Raw genomic sequence first — 19,267 nt, 5'->3', positions numbered from 1 at the left:
AAACAGGTTTCTGTGACCACATCCCCAAATTTTGTTTTTTCCATCCATGCAAACTCCTATTACGCTGTTATTATTCATAACTTTGTTTTTTTTTAAAAACGTTGGGGTACTGAGAGAAGATAGCTTAAAAAAAAAAAAAAAGATGGTTAATTGACGAAGCAGAGTCCCCTATTATGGCTCAACCTTTAAGATCCCTGGATCTTACAATCCCCATAATGCAACTTGATGGTGTCTTTCATTAAACCATCCATGCCTGCTAAACAGCCACGTTTCAAACTTTAAGCTCCTAGTTTGTAACACAGCCTGTCTCCCAAGAAATCTGAAAGTTTCCCAGTCTCAAGTTTCTATCCAAACATGGTGCAAAATTTGAATTGAATTTCCAGAGAGTCGGCAAAAGAAAGAAACAATGAATGAATGAATGCATGTTTCCACTGCATTAATTACTACTGTTATGTGACTGTAGGAGAATAGGAGCCCTATAAAACCATTGCAGAAGAAGAGGGCACCACAAGATAATGTAATTAAAAAGTGTCAATCAAACTTTAACAAAAACAAACAATGTAGAAAAGCTGACAGAATTATGACATTTCTGCTCCATGTTCTAGTTTGAGGAAGGTTACAGTCTCCTCCTTTTTGTCCACCACTAGTTTTCATCTCTCCAGTGGAAGCTTGCATAATGTCCAAGTCATATGTTTCATGAATGTTGTAATTTATTCACTGTCTGTTTCCATTGCTCGATACACCAACTGAGCAAAGCCTTAAAACCTTTGTGCAACTTTTTTTCAGATTTTGGAGTTTTTCCAGTCAGAGTTTTTTATGCACACATTGAAAATGCACATAAACACAGATGGATGGAAATACACTTTATGACATTGACTTTTTGTTGTCATTGAACTCCAGCAACATTGACCTGTGCCCTCCAGACATTCATAACAGAGCTGGTGGAAGTTTTTACCAGAGTAACAGACCTGTACATTTAAGAATCTTGAAATAACTTATAAACCAGTGGCCCACAGACGCCTTCATAACAGTAAAGTTTCTTTAAATTGAAGTGTTTTTGGGGTGGGTCCATACCACATCAAATGGCAAGTTCTCTTTTGTACAAACTTAAGTACCACCCTTTAGGTGGTGTACTTCAGGCTATGAACTAAATATGGTGGCACCCATGTCCTCTACTGGACATTTTCCACCAACCTGAGTCTAAAGCCACATGACCTTTGTAGAAGCCCCATTGACAGATATTTTTTTCTGTCTTATACTTAGCCTTTAAATGTTTTTGTAATGTGTTTTGTGATGACCTTGATGAAGGCCACAAGCTGAAACGCGCCAGTCTAATAAAGATGCTGACTGCAAATGTTGCTGGAGATTTGACCTCTTTAGGTCGGAACGGTACGTCAGGAATCTCTCCTTTAGTTCGAGAGGGAGGGATACTAGAGTGGTCTGTTACAGTTGTGTTTATACTGTGTATATATAGAAATATATATATGTGTATATATATATATATATATATATATATATATAGATGTATATACTATTTTTTTTTCAAATGCTGTTGTCTCCTATTTGACCTTGTGTTCCCTACTACAAGACAGATGTGTGATTAGAATTCACTGACAGGAGATGAAGGAACTGCTGTCAATAAAACTCAAGTATTAAAAGCTTAACTACAAAAATCTGAATTTTATTGTATACACATTTATGGTCATTTCACTGTGATTATGCTGTGGCTAAATCAACAAAAGATTCCATCATCATACTTATGGCACTTGAACATGAGTCATTGAAACAGGCTCATCAAAATTCCCTGTAACCTCAAATTAAAGATGATTTATTCACAGACCTCTCTCTGCTCTATTAGAGCATAATGACATAAGTATTCAGCAAGGGTCAAATGATGTCTTGCTATTAGGAAGTAGATAATATGTGGTATATTACTCTTTTTGGAATTGGTTTCATATATCAGAAACATTAAGGAATCTGAAGTCATTTTCTATTTTTGTAGTTTAACCCTTTGGTAGTACTTCATATGTGAACGTGTTCTTCATAGTCTCTGTTATTGTTTCTATGTGCAGTGAGTCCTGATGAGGACAACAGAGTCAGAGAGGACACTCCTGCTGTGGTCCCAACACAAACCACTGCTACCGCTACCATCACGACCAGTACTACCAGCACCAGCCCCGCCCGCCTCAATCCATGTGCAGGTAAAGCCACATTATACTATAATGCATTACACTATAATGCATAGTGACATCACTGTATGCAGGAATCACCACAGTCATGTCCCCTTTACCATCTGTGCGTTTACATTAAACCTACATATTCAATCATGTGATATTTAAAAAGATTCAGGAATAGGTTTTTACAGCTGCTAAAGGCAAAAATGTATCCTTTGAGTGCAGCAAGATGTTTCTTCCTGAATATGTACATGGCATTTTATATAGAGCACATTTTTCAGGTAAAGTCATACCTTATATTCAGCTGTCCCTGTCTGACTTATGGCATTTATACAGCATGTGTTTGTGCATCGATTATATACTATTTCCTGGTGCTTTTTGTTTGTTTTGCTCTTCAGTCACGGTGAGATGATGATACAGACAGGTGAAATAAAACTTACGCAGTTTGTATTTTGCTCATTGAATAAGTTCATGAGTAGCCTGCTTTTCCCAACTTCTACTACAGTACGTACTGCTACTAGAGCTTGGTATCACCACTGATTTCCTGATTCGATCCGATGTTGATTCAGTTAGAGATATTTCAGTTACAATACCAATTTTTCTTGGGTATGAATGAGATTCTCAGAGAACTAATGCTGTAAAGTGTTCCTCTAACCTGGTGCATGATTAAAAACATTAATGTATACATTATGAATGGACACAAAGCAGTTATATTAATACACTTTCTATTTAACAACAGTTTAGACCCGTATCTCAAGGAATAATAGGTAGGTAAGTAACGTACCCCAGCGCACTGGCTGCATAGTGTATGAACAGGTACACATGGCTTCTGCATCTAGTTTTGATTTTCTCCAGCTCTTTGCTGTCTTCATAGTATTTAAATCCAAATTGTAACCACACATCTGCCTTTAGACTTGCTGGTGACTTCACTGGAGTTGCGTCTGCCGAGTGTGTGTGTGTGTGTGTGTGTGTGTGTGTGTTGTGTGTGTGTGTGGGTGGGGGGGTGGGGGGGCATCCTGCAAAACAAACTACGCAGTCAGTATTAATTTATTTACATGTTAGCAAGGCCAAGATAATCACATAGATTACCATACCCTATACTGGCACCCAGGATGGTGGGTGTTAGAGGCTGTGATGTCAAATGGAGACATGTGGCACTTATTGAGCCTCACATATCTTGGCAAGTTTACTTTAAATATGGTGGGAAACTGCAAATTCATCTTTAAAGCTGCCGATAGTTAAAAAAAAAGCGGACATCAACTGTCATCCTTAGTAAAATAATTTAAGTAGCAAAAATGAAGCGATTTTGCTGCCTTAATTTTCCAAGTGCATCACAGCCTGGGACGATAGGACCTAAACAAAAACTTCAGATATTTAATGAACTGTAACTCAAGCTGGGTTTACATTGGTTGGCTCAGTTGACTCACTGTTCACGGCCTCAGTGTGTGATTTGTTAGCTAAAAGATGTAACAAGTGCTGCAGAGACTGGGGGTATTACAAGGAGAAAGGAGAGTAGTGGAGAAGTCGAAGAGCTTGACACACTGTAAAAAGCGAAAGGCCCAAACTATTACAGAAGCAATGTCAAATCCAGCTTTTCTCTGGTGTCAGAAAAAATGTCTCAGCTTGAGATAACAGAAATGTATGGGACCAGAGTCACAGTTTTATCTGGATAAGTTACTATAAAAAGAGAGAGTAACTAATATTTTGAAAAAAGTATTGTAGCCATCTGTTAAAGCAGTCGTTCCCAACCTGTGAGCTGCGACCCACTGGTGGGCCACGAAGGTGTTGCAAGTGGGCTGACAAATCATTTGCAAAACAGTAAAATTTTAGAAAAAAAATGTAATTATAAAAAAAAAACTAAAATATAAATAATGTTTTAAAATAAAATGATCTTTCAAAATGTTTGACTGACTCTGTAATACGGTAGGTTGTGGACGGCCCCACGCTGATCTGAATCTACTGCAGGTAATACACTGACTATAGATAAGTACCTCACACATGCCCATGTAAAATTACCTGAACCATCACCTAAAGGCCTATCACTGTGATACACCAAGGGTAGGAACTTTTATGTTGTCCAGGCCCGACGACATTGTATAATTGTCTGCGATCTGACTCAGTCTGATTGTGCGGTAAAAGATTACATCCAAGGCAAAAACTGAGCTATTAAAATAGATAGCTGGTTAGTAACAGGGACAAGTAAAAGGAAAGAGAGTGAAGAGACCTATGGTAAATCTACTTCCTACATGTTTCTCTTGCTTTCGTACCGTTACGGGGTCAGATGTGGGCCGCTGACATTTTTGAGATTTGTAAGTGGACCATGAGTTGGAAAAGGTTGGGAAGTGCTGTGTTAAAGCTTTTTAGCTGGGCAGATTCTAGTTTTAAAATATACATACTAGCCTACAACTAAAGCTATCTATGCAAGCTATCGTGCTGGTGTTAGCTAACTCATACTAAGCATTTTTTATTTAGTTATATGTAAACATTCTTTTTGCTGTTAGTATCGTGCTGAATTTATTTAGCTCCGTAGCCTCCGCTAAAATGTTAACAAAATCACTCGATGTTTTGTGTCTCCAGACTTCCTCCAGATACATTTTGTGTATGATGGCACATTTACACCTTGCCATGAAATCTAGTCTCATCATGGAGTGTAAATGCAGCAGTGCAGCAAAAAATCTGGGCCCTGTATTTATGCAGCTTCTGGGATTCCTTCCCCTTTTAATACACTGATGGTGCACCTGTACAAATAACTGAAGTAGCAAGTAAACACGTGCATCTCTAGTGGTTATTATGGTAATCAGTAATGAAGTGTTGATAAAGAAGTTAAGAAATCTGAAATCTTATTATATTTCACCACTTTTTTCTCAACATACTTCAATCACTGAGTGAAGCTTTCACTATGTTTGAGAACATTGTTCCTCTCTCAGTTTTTTAGGTCGTCATTATACCCTGAGCATAAGACACATGTGGAAAGCCGTCTTACTCCTCCCCTCACAGAGAGAAAGGTTCACTATAGTACTGCATTTTATATGAAAGGGCAACTAGAAACTTATTAACTAATTCCATATACTGTATACTAAAAAATCTGCAGTATTAAAACTGAAAACACAGGATTGGAGCCTGCTGTCACTCTTAATCTGGCCTACTGGTCTTAATACAAGGAGTAATGTTAAATAAGAACTCCATCTGATTATGTGAAAATTACACAACTGATGTAACTTGGCTCGGTTAATGATCTCAGCTGGTACCTATGATGTTTTATCTTATTCTGATAAAATATCCACATACAGTGCACATCACATAATGTCAGGTATAAACATCTCTTAAAGGTGTCCCTCCTGCAGTATACATACAGTGGCCATCAACCTACAGCAACGTGAAAACATGTTTTTTTCCCATTTTTGCGAAGCCCCTTTGGATTAAGGCGGTTTATCCCATTTATCCTCAAAGATCCTTTGAATCTCTGTCAGACTGGATGGGAAGTGTCTGTAAACTGACATCTTCAGGTCTCTCCACAGATGTTCTGTGAGGTCTGGCCACTCAAGGACAGTCAGAGACTTGTCCCAAAGCCAGTCCAGCATTGTCTTTGCTGCATGCTTCAGGTCACTGCCGTATTGAGAGCTGAACCATCTCCTCAGTCTCAGGTTGAGAGAAGCGGGACAATTCCTGGTGGCCTGAGGGTCATTTTGGCCTGCACTGTTAACAGCCAGCTTGACCGATGAAATAGTGTGTGTCCAGACCGTTGCTGCTCAGGTTGTGTGAAATCGGAGCAGGTTTTCCTCATGGACCTCTCTGCCAGCATAGGGCTGGTTTTAGCTTTATGATGAGCAGTGCCTGATTATATTTGTTGCTTCTAGGCTGGATAATTCCATATCATCAGGCTGCGTCTAATCAATCTAATCAAGACTCTCTCTGCTGATTCCTGAGAAGTTGGTCCATCCATTAGGCTCTCCCTTCTCTGCAGCAGGCTTCTGAAGTTCTGTTAGAGTGACCATTGGGTTCTTGTTTGCATCCCTAACCAAGGTCCTTCTTCCCTGGTTACTCAGTTTGGCTGGACAGCCAACTGTATGAAGAGTCCTGCTGGTTTCAAACTCCTTCTCTTTCACAATTATCGAGGCCACTCATACCTTTAGAAGTGGTTTAATACCCTGATCTATGCCTTGCCACAAAAACGTTTCTCCTGACATGTAGTGTGAATTGTGGGACCTTTATATACACAGGTGCTTGCCTTTCTAAACTGTTTCCAGTCAATTCACTTTGCCACAGGTGGACTACAGTCAAGTTCATCTCAATGATAATCAAAGCAAACAGGAAGCACCTGATCACAGTATGCCACAGCAAATGGTCTGAATACATCTATAAATAAGAGATTCAGATTTTTGATACATTTGCACAAATGTCTAAAAACATCTTTGCACTTTGTCATCTTAGGTTATTGAGTACTGAGTGATGGGCAAAAATCTACAAGACAATAAAGTGTGTAATAAATGAAGTGGTCTGAATACTTTTTTAAGCCACTGTAACTTTAAATTGTGAAATGTGTTAATAAGTGGACTTCCAATCCATGCTAATTGACCTCATTTAAAATAATAAAGGGATATAATTGTCAGGCTTTGAGATGATCCTCCAAAGTTATCCAGGAGCGAAGATTTGGGTTCCTCTTAAAATGTGAAACATAATTTGTAGATTTAGGTTCTGATATTCACTTCCTGCTGTGATACTCTTCTTCATGGATCATTCCCTTGTCTAAAGCGGCGTGTTACAGCTGCATGTGTAATGTGACGACAGTCTGGGGCTTTAGATAGTATTTCATATGAGGCAGTGAAGTATACAAGCAGTCACTGGTGTCTTCAGCTTCTAACTCCATGTCTAGAGCCCAGGACACCAGATACATCTGCTCAACACATCAGCTGCTCTTATTGAGACAAAGGAAGCGGGCCGGGTTGACGTGTCCGAGCGCTGTGTGACTGCCCTCAGGCGAATGCTCCCTTATGAACAGAAGTAAAAGCAGGGACAGCTGCTTCGCTGCATGCACTTCCGCTGATAAACTGTTCAGCTATAGTTGATCTGCTGCATTTATGCTGCTGTAGCTTCATGAGATGAATCTTGTTAAAGTCAGGAGGAGGTCAGGATTGTAAACCCTTGAGCTGCTGGAGTCTGTACTCCAAGTTTATTCAAAGCCCTGCTCCTTCAAAGTGTCTCTGGTTGTTATTTACAAGAATATCCTGATCAATGGTTGGAGCGGCCTCCTGACACTTAACCACTGCAGAGCTTTTGTGAGGGATGTGTGAGAAATTGTGGGGAAACAGTTCCTGGTCCTTGCGTTTTTGTGACAGGACTATTGAGCTGTTAAATAGAGAGAATTGATTCAGTTGTGTTGAATGCGATAGCTCATGAGAGGCTCTTTCTGCAGGAAGTGATGATCAGTGTGAGGGAGTGAAAGCGAGATCCATAGGAGCCTTCGGGGAGCAAAACAACAGGGCACTGAATTACCGGGACAGCAGAGAAGCAGCACGAGAATGAGAAATGTCAGACATTAAGAGTGAATGACTGCAGACGAAGCTGTGTGCAATGTCGAGATGATTGTGGTCACACTGTTCATATTTTGTCTCTTGTAGAAAATGGTCCTTGCAGTCAGCAGTGTATGGTGGTGGCAGGCCAGGCTCGCTGCTCCTGCTTCCCAGGCTTCTCACTGATGACAGATGGACACAAGTGTGAAGGTAAGGGCTGCCACTCCTCTCGTCCTGTTACCACTGGCAGTAATTGGAGCAATTGACAAAGCTTGTGTGTGTCCCTTAAGCTGTTTTCCTCAAGCTGCGAGGTAACAAACAACCTAACACCATCAACAATACTGCATAAATGAACAACAACAAACACATACAGCCATGACAACAGAACAAAAGTGCAATGGAGCAGTTTGTCCAGAGATTGAGACACTTTTTAATTGGATGCAGTCGCTCATGAAGGAGGAAAATGCAGGTCTTGTGATACTAAACAATACATCGACTGATTGGGCTTCCACTTCCTTGTGGTGGAGACCGCTGCCGGGAGCATGAGTCAAGCATAGCCAATTACTCTGTAGCAGCAACAGCTTCAAAACACGACACATAGCATCTGCGTACTTGGCTTCCTTCCTTCAAAACCAGGCACAACAGCGGCGCCTCTGACAGAAGGTCAGCATTCACAGCTGAGTATAAGCATGTGCTGCCTGGTGCTTCTAAATCACAGTGTCAAGAAACACATTGTAAAAATGATTTCTGCTCATTATAGAAGAAAAAGAAATTATTACCTGGCCGCTGGTGTCAGTTTATTATTCAGCATTGGTGGGAAGTAACTGTACATTTACTCAACTACTGCACTTTGAGGCTGAGCTAAATGACTAGTTGATTAATCAATAACTTGACTGTGAACAAATTAATTGGAAACAATTCTGATAACTGGTTGTTTAAGTCTTTTTTAGGCAAAAATTCAGTAAATATTTGCAGGTTTATCACCTTTCTGACAGTGAACTCAACATTTTTGTGTTTTTGACTGTTCAGAAAAAGATTGAATATGTTAACTTGGGCTTCAATGAATAATACTGGGCATGATTCACTATTTTCTGATACACATACATTGAATAATCAATTGATTATTAAAGGTGTATTGATAAAGAAGATAATTGTTAGTTGCCTTAACAGTTCTTCTATGATGGAGATCTTCTGTGTGTTAATTTTACAAACATTGACGCAGTTTGTCAAAACACTTAACCACAAATGAGCTCAATATAAACTAAAACAGTTGCTTCATTATTCTGGATTTTGACCCTGTTTAGCTAATTTGCAATTAATCAAATTATGGAGACCTACATGATTTGGAGTCAGCTTCTTGGGCCTGGGGGTCTGAGGCCCCTGTGCAGTTGTCCACTTTGTGCTGCTGTTGGATTTTGTTGCGTAATACGGAGGTGTTTCTAGTATTTCGTCTGCTCTTACTGATATAAATGCTTCCAAAGAGGCAACAGCGCTGGTAAAAATGAAAAATGTTATAATTAAAGATCACTCATCAAATAAAGGCGTGTTGGACATGCTGGTTAAATCAAAGTCAACATTTTACTGTGGAGGAAAAGTAATCACACAGATAAACCTCTCCCCAGAAGGGAATGTAATTGTTACCAGGCCAAAGACCATTTTCCACGAAAGGGCTTACAGTGATACATTTGCTGCAGTAGTTAGTAAATTGATCCATGAATTTGCAATAGGGTAAAAACTTGGCAGCAATTTTGCTTTGTGAAACAAGTGATATACGGTCCACCTCTGGAATTCAATAAACACAATCTGCTGCCTGCACCACGTATACTGTAGACCGTGTACTAGGTGACTGTAAGTGCAATCCTGGCTGAGTTTATTTAATCTGTCAGTCAGCAGACAGGATGATACCTCTAGATGCAAAAGCATTACATAACTGTTAGTGTTTCCCCTCCTATCACTTCATTCAGTGAACAGAGTGAGCACTTTCTCCCCTAAAGTGGTCCCACATGTGAACACGTGGGTGGGCAACATTTGGTTTAGACTGGACTGAAACAAAGCAAATAGCACTACAAGATGTGAGTGTGAGGGGGGTATTTGAGGATTTGACAGAGATGTAAGTAGACTGTGAATTAAATTGTGGAGTGCCTGTTGTAGACATATCTCACAGGCTTTGAAAACGCTGTGGAAGTCAAATCTGAAATTTGTCAATATGCACTTTCATCAGAAATATGGATGTGATTAATCCAGCGTCCCGGCTGTGTGAGATCTGAATTCACAGGGTTTCCGGGTAGATAAAGCTGCTTCTCCCCTATGAATTTGAATTACTGTTAACATTTTAACACACAGTTGTTCCCTGGAGGTGTGTGTGTGTGTGTGTGTGTGTGTGTGTGTGTGTGTGTGTGTGTGTGTGTGTGTGTGTGTGTGTGTGATGTGTGTGTGTGTGTGTGTTGTGTGTGTGTGTGTGTGTGTGAGTGAATAAACAAGAGTGTGTTGTGTGAAGCAGGCTTTATGCACAGCCTGAATAGTAAATGTGTGGGTGAGACAGTAAATCAGCACTCTGATGTAGTTTCTGCTCCTCACCCGGCTGTGGATGGATATTCTTAAGTTTCCCAGACAAACACACACAAGCAAACTGGTAATTCAGACAGCAGTGATTTCCAGCTTTAATTCATGTGTTTTGCCACCTTCACCCATTTAAGACTTTCACTCTGAGGACTAAACAAACCATTGCAGGCAGGGTTGGATTTGTTTTGCATTCCTCAAAATGGTGCACGGGGATCAGCTTTCTGAGTTATTACATGGATGATAAGTGTGGATGAGACACTGAATAGCAATCAGGGCCCACTGCATCATCCTCTCTGTGGTCACACTGCTAACATAATCTTGAGATTTACATTGTTGGGATTGTTGGAGAGAGATATTATTCTGCCCAAGCAAAGCTCGTGGAAGATATTAACAGTGATCGACCACATCGTTCTCAGACTCATGGACCCGCCCAGCTAAACAGAGGGAAGCCTTGTGGTCCCATCCAGGCTAAAGGTCATCTCTTTAGCTGTTGCAGTCAAAATGAAACATCACAAAAATTGAAATCCTCTCCCTATCAAGAGTTTAAATAGTGCGTGATTGAATCACTCTAGGTGCTTAGTTTTTTTTGCAGTGCAAAGACCAGTACAGTGAGATGTGATGCAGAGGAGAAGGCTCAAGACAAGATGTCGGCACTTGGTTGAAAATGGTTTCTTTTATGTTTCAATGAGAAAAGATTAGGTCTATTTTCAGCAAATCTGGTTAGCTGAGAGGAGTTTTTTTCTAGTTGTAGTTTTCTTTTTTTGCCCCAACACTGTGATGTGCTGCTGTAGTCAATTACTGCAAAGTGATCATGATGTGATCAATCAATGGTCATGGTTTGGAGCTTCCAATGAGAATGATAGAGTTGTAAAGGATAGAGTTGTTGTTGTTGTTGTTGTCTTGCCCTCATAGGTGCTACGAACCTAACGGGAGGGTTAAGGAGATGTCAGTCAAGGAGCAGTTGTGCTACACCCACACCATCACACACACCAGGCAAATAAGTGCAAAAACCTGTCAGGGTTGACCATGGCTGTGCAGGAGCTTTACACACTCTCCACAGTTTGGATCAAAACCAGAAAACACTCCAAACATTCAGTCTACGTCAAACGGACACACTGGACATGAACGCAGCTCATATCTCAGACCATTTTTACTGATTTTTACTGTTAGCTTGTAACTGGCAGTGGCTGACAACAGTGTTAGTGGTTGTGCTAATGCTAACTCTCTCTTTCTTTGCTGACAAGGTTTCAGGTTTATTTAGCCCCACCCCCTGTCCCCACAAGTTGACAGGATTGGTTCCCTAGGTTTGTGACGTATGAAACCCTAATTGTCTGAATCTGTTGTTATGAGACTGTCATTGGTTCACTGCAGTTCAAGGTGGAAACACTCAGTCATGGTGTTGATGATTATTTCACTCATTGCTCTTGCATCATATAAGAAATGGATGGATAACAAGGTTAAACACTTGATTTTCATCGGAGGAGGTCTTTAAAGCCTACAGCCATGTCACTACCTGCACCAGCAGTTACTGAGTAGACTATTGTGTTGCAGAATAGAATTATGCACCATGTTGTTACAGCTGTTTAAAAGGTATGAAATGGTTAATGTGACTGGTGAGGGAGGATAACAATTAATCACCGCACCTTCTGGTTTAAATTTCACCTCAGTGCATTCTGCATGTCTGAACAAAAATGTGCAGGTGCACATCCTCCCATCCCTCAGCTGTCCTCATGTGCACATGACCTCATGCTCCGTCGTGGTGTCTGGGTTTGAAATTGAGAACTACATCTTTTTTAGGGATCAAAAAGCCTGATAACCTGAAGAAAAATCTTCTGGGCCCCTAAATGATACTCTTCTAAATTCATCCCCTTGTCACTGATGATTGAGGAATCATGCACACAGCTCACACTCGAGTCCCACCAGTCTGTATCTTCGTAACCCAAACCCTCCCGTCTCAAACCTAATCTGATGAGCCAAGTCTGACTTCATCTACCTCAGCTTGAACTTTTCAAAGAATCTCATTGTCTGCTGGGTCCAGTGTGTAAGAACAACGGGGTGTGTGTTTTCTTCGGTGCCTAATGGTGCTGCCTCTCTCACGCATCTCCCTGTGCACAACCTCCTCCTGTCTCCTGACAGACTTCTTCTAAAACTAATTCTCCCTTCTTCGTTCAACTAAGCATTTGCATCCCTCAAAAATAGACTCTTTGTTTCTTTGTTTTGTATTGGATCACTTCACTCCTCACAACTGTGTAATGTGGCTCTCCCCGGGGACCAGTCACAGAAGGTAGGGACCTTAAGGCAATAGGCACTTTTTCCTTTTATTTTTCTTTTTTTCCTTTTTGAATGACGCACTGGAAATAATGCTGGACACCAGAGCCTTGCGGTCGAAGGAGAAGGCGACTTTCTGCACCACTGGCAATATGCAAACAGTCCCATCTATTCGCAGGCTTGACGGAGAGCAGGGCCCGGACGACAGGGTGATTTGCCTATGGAAATATCCTCCCTAGAACAAGGACAACTTGGGGAAATTTGCAAAGACAGACCCCAAAACAAGAGTATGTCACCACTGTACAGCCTGTACAGCATCTGTAGACGCTACAGAATGTTACATGTTAATTTCTGCCGCAGTTCCACAGAGGGTTTATATAAGATGGTGAGCTATGCTCTGTGCGGTGAGGGATGATGCTTGTGTAGTTTTTTGGGGTGAATAACCTTGTAGGAAAAGAGCTGCAGGGTGTTACGCACACACCAGGTACACACTGAAAACCTCGGATCAGTGTTTTTCCTCCTCCTGCTCCCCATGTGAAAATGTTGTAAGACACAGTTCATTCAAATTCCCTATGGCAAAAGCTTTGAAAGTTGAGGAAAGAATTTCAGCAAGGGACATCCAATGGATACACGAGGAACACAGGAGAATATGTTCCCCTCTTGTTCCAGCTTTTTGTTTTTAAGCCATGGCTCCTTCATGCAGATTTGTATAAGACCTTTTCGTCTGGTTCCCTGTGGAATGCGCCATATTTTGAGGTGATCTTCAAACCTGGATATCTGCCACACTCTTGCACACCAATGTGCAGGAAGACAATAATCCCAGTCCGGCTCTATCAGTGCATCCAGCTAATCGGCAATGCACTGCATGATAAGGGAATGCAGCGGTTCGATAAAGATAAGCCACAACAGAGTGAGGATCCTCTGTCTCAGCACGAGCCATCCACTGTCATAAATCAACAGCAAGTGTTTACCGGCTACAGTTCTGTTTGACTGATAAAAATGTAAAGGTCTGCAACTGCACAAGCAGACCAAGCAAAACATCACTTAGCTCTTGCCAAGACCTGATATTCAAAATTTGACTTGGGATTTACAAAGCAGTCACTGGTCAAAGTTGATACACAATCCTAACAAATAGGAGGACACATTCTGTCAGGGTAATACGTGCAGCATCAGTGGGACTAACAACAAATCTTCATTTAGTGGAGCTAGAATTAAATTGTTTGTCATATCTTGTGTTCTTCCGAGGAAGAAAATGAATCCATTCTTTGTGTGAGGCCACCCACATCGTTTCATGTTTCATGTATCATGTTTCTGTAAATATATTTACAGCAGCCCAACACAATGCAACACAAACAGTACCTGAAACTTTGAACCCCAACCCATATTAGCTCTAGCTTATGCGTCCCTCGAATGTTCAAACATGGAGAGTCACGTGTCTAGTTTCACCTCGGCTTATTGAATGAGCTACCAAACCGTAATCACCGACATCAGTTTGCAGGCTAAATTAGCTGCTAATGAGTTAATCAGCTGTGGAGTATTGAACATCTTAAACATCCACCTGAAAACGTCACTGTCAGTCAGTGTAGATGCTAAATGTCCTGCTCATCAGTATTGATTCATTTTTCAGCTACTTGGTGGCAGCAGAACAACCTGTGAACACACTATTGACATAATATCACTGTCCTTACATCCAGCAGACACTCGACAACATTGGCATTCATTTGATTTGTGGCCTTTTGTTTTTGGCCACATGATGACTATAAGTCCAATATTCACTCTTCCTCTTGATTTGGTTTTGGTCTTTACCATCTCCTTAGGAAAATATCTGGCCTTTTAGCTCCTAAATGCTCTGCTATGTTCACCAGCTAGCTGCTAACTTTGACTGGAAACTGGGAAAGAGACGCATGAGAGCACTGAGACTGAAGCAAGTTGCAAGCCCTAAAAAAAACCACAACAGCAGAATCAGGGAATAATTTTCTGTGGGCTCATCACTACGAGTGACCTTTCTCACATTACACATGTCTCAACTCATGTGCTCACATTTGCTATTTTGAGCACACATTCACACTGGCAAGTACGGCAACATGCAGTGCACTGTGAGCACCCAGATCAAAACGGACACAAAAGTTCAGTGTAAAACAAGGGGGGAGGGACCACCAACGTATTCCAAACTTGTGGAAAAAGCGACTGAAGAAGAAGGGCACATCATTGGCACTGATGGAGGCCTAATTTCCACGTCACATAACACAGGGGAAATGCAGGAAATGTAAAGTGTTCATTTTCAAGTCAAGTGAGCAAAGCAGTCTGCAGATATTTTGGTGGGCGACAATGTTGGAAATTGTTACTGTTATCATTTCCAGTGAGTGCACAACAGCAGGGTGTGATTTATACGGTGGCCGGCAAGGGCAAACGCGCTGCAGTGGCCCAAAACACTTCCGACAGGAGGAACAAGCTTCAAATTCCTAAACGATGCAGATTCAAAAACACATACAAAAATACAAAATTAATACAACAAAGGGAACATGCTGCAAATGAAAAAATGTGCTGCAGGAAGCCAAAACAAACACATTAACAGCAAACACGCTGCAAATACAGAAACTAAATAATTGAAAGTGAACCGTCTCCTTTCTCAACTGCCTCTGGTCCTGACCTCTTGGGTCAAAGCTCGAGCGCTAAGTGGGGTCAAGATGTTCCACTTAGCCCTCCCCCTAGGGGCCTGGAGCACTTCAGTTGCGTCTTTTTTCTGTTGCATTTGTTTTGGGGGTTTGTGTGTTTTTGTTGTTGCATCACGTCTGTATTTGCAGTGTATTTGCTGTTAATGTCTTTGGGCTTCCTGTAATTCACGCCCTGTGTCAGCACACTGTGTACACAGTTTACTCACTGAAGTATCTGATTTGACACAACAGTCATTTGATCCATTGCAAATATAAACATATTGATCAGTGCAGCTTTAATCTTCAGTACCGCTGCAGACAAAACACTGTCTTGTAAACACTTGGTTACCACTGCACATTGTCTTTGTGCCCCTCAGGCCTGTCCACTCCAAGGGTTTAAAGGTGTAAGAGCTTTCAGGATGATCTCCAAGGAACTTGTTTTGTCCCTTTTTACTAACAGAAAACATGATGTCTGACTGTTTTCAGCTGAATTTTAAACCAAGCAGGAAAATTTCATGCAGGCAAAAGCAAAAGCATTTCCTGGTACACCTCATACTAATAAATGTAAGAAGAACTTTCTTAGTCACTTAGTTTCTGAAGTATAATTGCTGATGCCCCATTTTTATGAGGGTGAGGACCCATCAACAAACTACCTCATGTGCACCTCATAATCATGCACCCTCTGTCCGTCTCCTTCCCCACCCTGTCATTTTACACACAGTCACCATTTTTCTTCTTCTGCAGATGTGGATGAATGCGTGACCAACACCCACAGCTGTGGAGCCAGTGAGCGCTGTGTGAACACAGTGGGTTCATTTGTATGCGAGCTGCAGGTCACTTGTCCTGCAGGCTACCAGCGGAGGAACAGTGTTTGCGAAGGTGAGCTCATTGTTCCTGATGTATTTCATGAAGACAATTTACCCAGAGCAACTAAAGTAGTGAGTGGAAATACTGTCTTTTTTTAAAGGTACAGTACAGTAATTGTAATTTGTAGCAAAACCACACACAAACAGTAATGCTGAATTAGAGAATCCCTTGTGTGTTGGAAAGACACTTGAATCCAGTAATGGCATGCTGCTAACAAAGTGCCCCTAACAAACTACCATATAGCCAGGAAATAACAATGTAAATATATTGGATGGCTAATGCTAAAAAAGTGCTCAGGTCTGATTACATGAAAATCTTCAGGATTATGCCTTTATGGTTAATTTAACAGTTGATTAAGGTTAGGAAATGATAGTTACGGTTAATAAAAGAAAACTGTTAAATTCAGTTCTTGTTTTGGAGTTTTATACTCAGTTTACCAGCACCTTATGGAGGATCTAGCAACCAACAGCACACAAGTCTGATACCTCTGGCTCAAACTGAGGCACTGTGTAATAGATGCACACACAGGCAGGCTATTCTGGTCCTAAAGTTTGTCATCACATCCCCTGTGTTGCTTTTTCTAATTGTATCGCTATAACCCAAAATAATTTGTCTTTAAAGGGCCCTTTATGACTCACAAATCATCCCTGAATACAAAACTGCAGTGTTGTACATCATGAATGGCTCTTGGCATTATTGATAAGAGACAGCTGTTTTCAAAGAGGCTCTTTAACAGAGACGGGATATATTTGGACAGCTCATTTCCACCTTTAGTCCATGTTTAGAGGAACACAATCAACATTATTAACAGAAAAATCTTCACAAACCCTGAAGCAATGTGCAGAAATGAAAGAAGATGGACCATTATACAGATTATTTCCAACCATTTTCATTCTGATATTGCTGCTGTACTGTCAATTGTCGGCAGTTATGACTTAAACTCAGCTCAGTTAGCAAAGCTTCATTAAGATTTATGCTAATGTTTTTTTGGGCCCAGTGGTCATGTTTGTGCCTCAGCAGATGCCCAGGTTCAGTATCTGACAAGATAATCACCCAGAGAGGCTGCATTGCACGGCAGTCGAGTATGCTCTGTCTCTGACTTGTGTCATCAGCACTTGGCACCAGGGAGGACTAATCAATGTAGCTGGATAATGAAGGTAATATTTAGTCGACCATCCAAAAGGGGAAAAAAATAATTAGCTGCTTGAAAGAAAGGCGAGATCTCTGCTCTCTGATGTGGGATATCCATCCCTCTGATGATGATTGGTAGAGAAGAACCCAAATTAAGACCTTCCGCCTGTGTACCTCGGTACAAATCTCCGAGGACCAAATATAATATGAACTCGGAGAAATGGGCTTGCGGCACAAAAGCAAAAAATCCTCCATTTAAACTCCATCCATCGCTCATGAGATTCAATAGCTGTCATTGAAGAAGTTTGGTTCCACTTCTGTTAATTGCAGAGTTGGAACAAGTGATATTTTTATGGGAGGGGAATTTTTCCTGGAGTTAAATACTGAGTGAAAGTTTGAATTTCTGGGATGCTACATATGTTTACTCTTGTGCTTGAGCCACAGTGCCATCTACTGTCCTGTTAGGAGCTGGAGCTGAAGCTCAGAGAGTCCACAGCAGATGTAAACCTTTTTACAGCTGAATAGAGTATGGATTATTTTGGTTCCGCGAGATGAGTCATTGCATTTATGTTTATCTGTTCTTTCTTTAGATGTTGATGAATGTGTGCTGCGAACCCATAACTGTGGAGTGGGCTTTGTGTGTGAGAACACAGTGGGCTCTTTCCTGTGTAATCCCAAACATAAGTGCATCAGCGGCTTCACACAGGACTCTCATGGCAACTGTATTGGTAAGAGACTGTCAGAACTGCTCTCTGCTGGCTAATGGAAACACATTATACACAACTAATAGACTGAATTTATATCATCTTATCAACCTCTTGAAGGGCTTGACACTACAAGCCACATCCACCCATTTACACATGCATTCATACAGTGCTTTCTTCTACACATACAGCACTTTTCTACCACAAGCACACACATTGGGCTGTATTTTAATGATCCAAAGCGCATGGTTTGAAGTGCGTGATGCAAGTGCATTTAGGTCATGTCCATGTCACTTTTGCTATTTTAAAGGTGGAAAAAACAGTCAGTGCTCCAGACGCATGGTTCATAATCTTTTAATTATTCTGGGCTTAACATCCAAACCAATCACAGTGCCATCTCCCATTCCCTTTAAAAGCCAGGCACACTTGCAACTTGCACTTGCATTTGTGATTATTTGATCACATATTGTGCCTGACCAGTGAGTGAGTGCAGTCCTGACCAGTGACCCCAGTGCTGACCAGTGAGCCCACAGCAGCTTCTCTGCAGAGCCTCGTGTAAAAGACACCCATGACACATGACAATGTTATGTACACAACATGTCTCAAAGAAGCTCCAACATTCTGAGGCTCTATTGTAATGTTCTACTTGATTTATCCCAACATCTAAGAGCATTTTCAGCTCACTGCTTGTGTTTACCAGGCAGAGTGTATGAGCTCTGTGCGCCCGTGTATGTTGGCACATATTACTCTCTTTATAATGCGCCTTAAAATAACAGTCAAATACTGCAACACTGACTTAATACCAGGTTTTTGCTGGTCAATCACGCAACCACTTTCCACAGCCTTAAGATAGCAATGCACCAACAATGCTCCTGACCACTCCTCATTTTAAGACCAACACGCCCATGGGTGCACAGATAAGTGCAAGTGTACTTGCTATTCAAACAACGTGGGCACTGGATGGGAAAATGACAACTGCGTTGGTCTGAAACTAGCACAGGCACTTGCATTACACTTTGCATCGGGTGTTAGAGAAGGCCCTTAGCCCCAATGTTACATCAGGGGCAATTTGGGGCTTTGTATCTTGCCCAGTAAACTTTGAAAACCACCAGTAAACCATGACCTTCAAACTAGTGGATGACCCGCTCTACCTCCTGAGCCAAAGCTGAGAGAGAGTGGGCTAAAATTTTTATCATCAGATTAGATTCAGTGCTCCTTATCCCGCTGTCTCTCCATGGCCAGATCAACCTGTTAGGACGGCTCCATGGCAAAATGAGCTGCAGGACCTGTGTTAACAGCCCCCACTCCTCACTGTCTCTCTGCAGTGTGTGCAGTTTTCACAAAATGAACTGAAATGTTCTCTCCGGGTAAAAGTTTAAAGTCTGTTTCATCTTTGA

At 41.3% G+C, this 19,267-nt stretch overlaps 1 protein-coding gene across 1 annotated transcript in view; it reads left to right on the top strand.

The window, feature by feature from the left end:
• Positions 1-19,267, top strand: part of LOC111221576 (fibulin-2-like) — a 46,752-nt gene that overhangs the window by 11,489 nt on the left and 15,996 nt on the right. The window contains exons 6-9 of the mRNA XM_022745028.1: positions 2,073-2,201; positions 7,793-7,894; positions 15,913-16,047; positions 17,757-17,894. Coding sequence (XP_022600749.1) covers positions 2,073-2,201; positions 7,793-7,894; positions 15,913-16,047; positions 17,757-17,894 — 504 coding nt within the window. The remainder of the gene's footprint in view (positions 1-2,072; positions 2,202-7,792; positions 7,895-15,912; positions 16,048-17,756; positions 17,895-19,267) is intronic.

Source organism: Seriola dumerili, unplaced genomic scaffold (genome assembly GCF_002260705.1).
Source record: "Seriola dumerili isolate Sdu_G_001 unplaced genomic scaffold, Sdu_1.0 BDQW01000088.1, whole genome shotgun sequence".
Taxonomy (NCBI): Eukaryota; Metazoa; Chordata; class Actinopteri; order Carangiformes; family Carangidae; genus Seriola; species Seriola dumerili.
The sequence above is the reverse complement of the archived record's forward strand: the minus strand, read 5'-3'. Positions and strand labels throughout refer to the sequence as shown.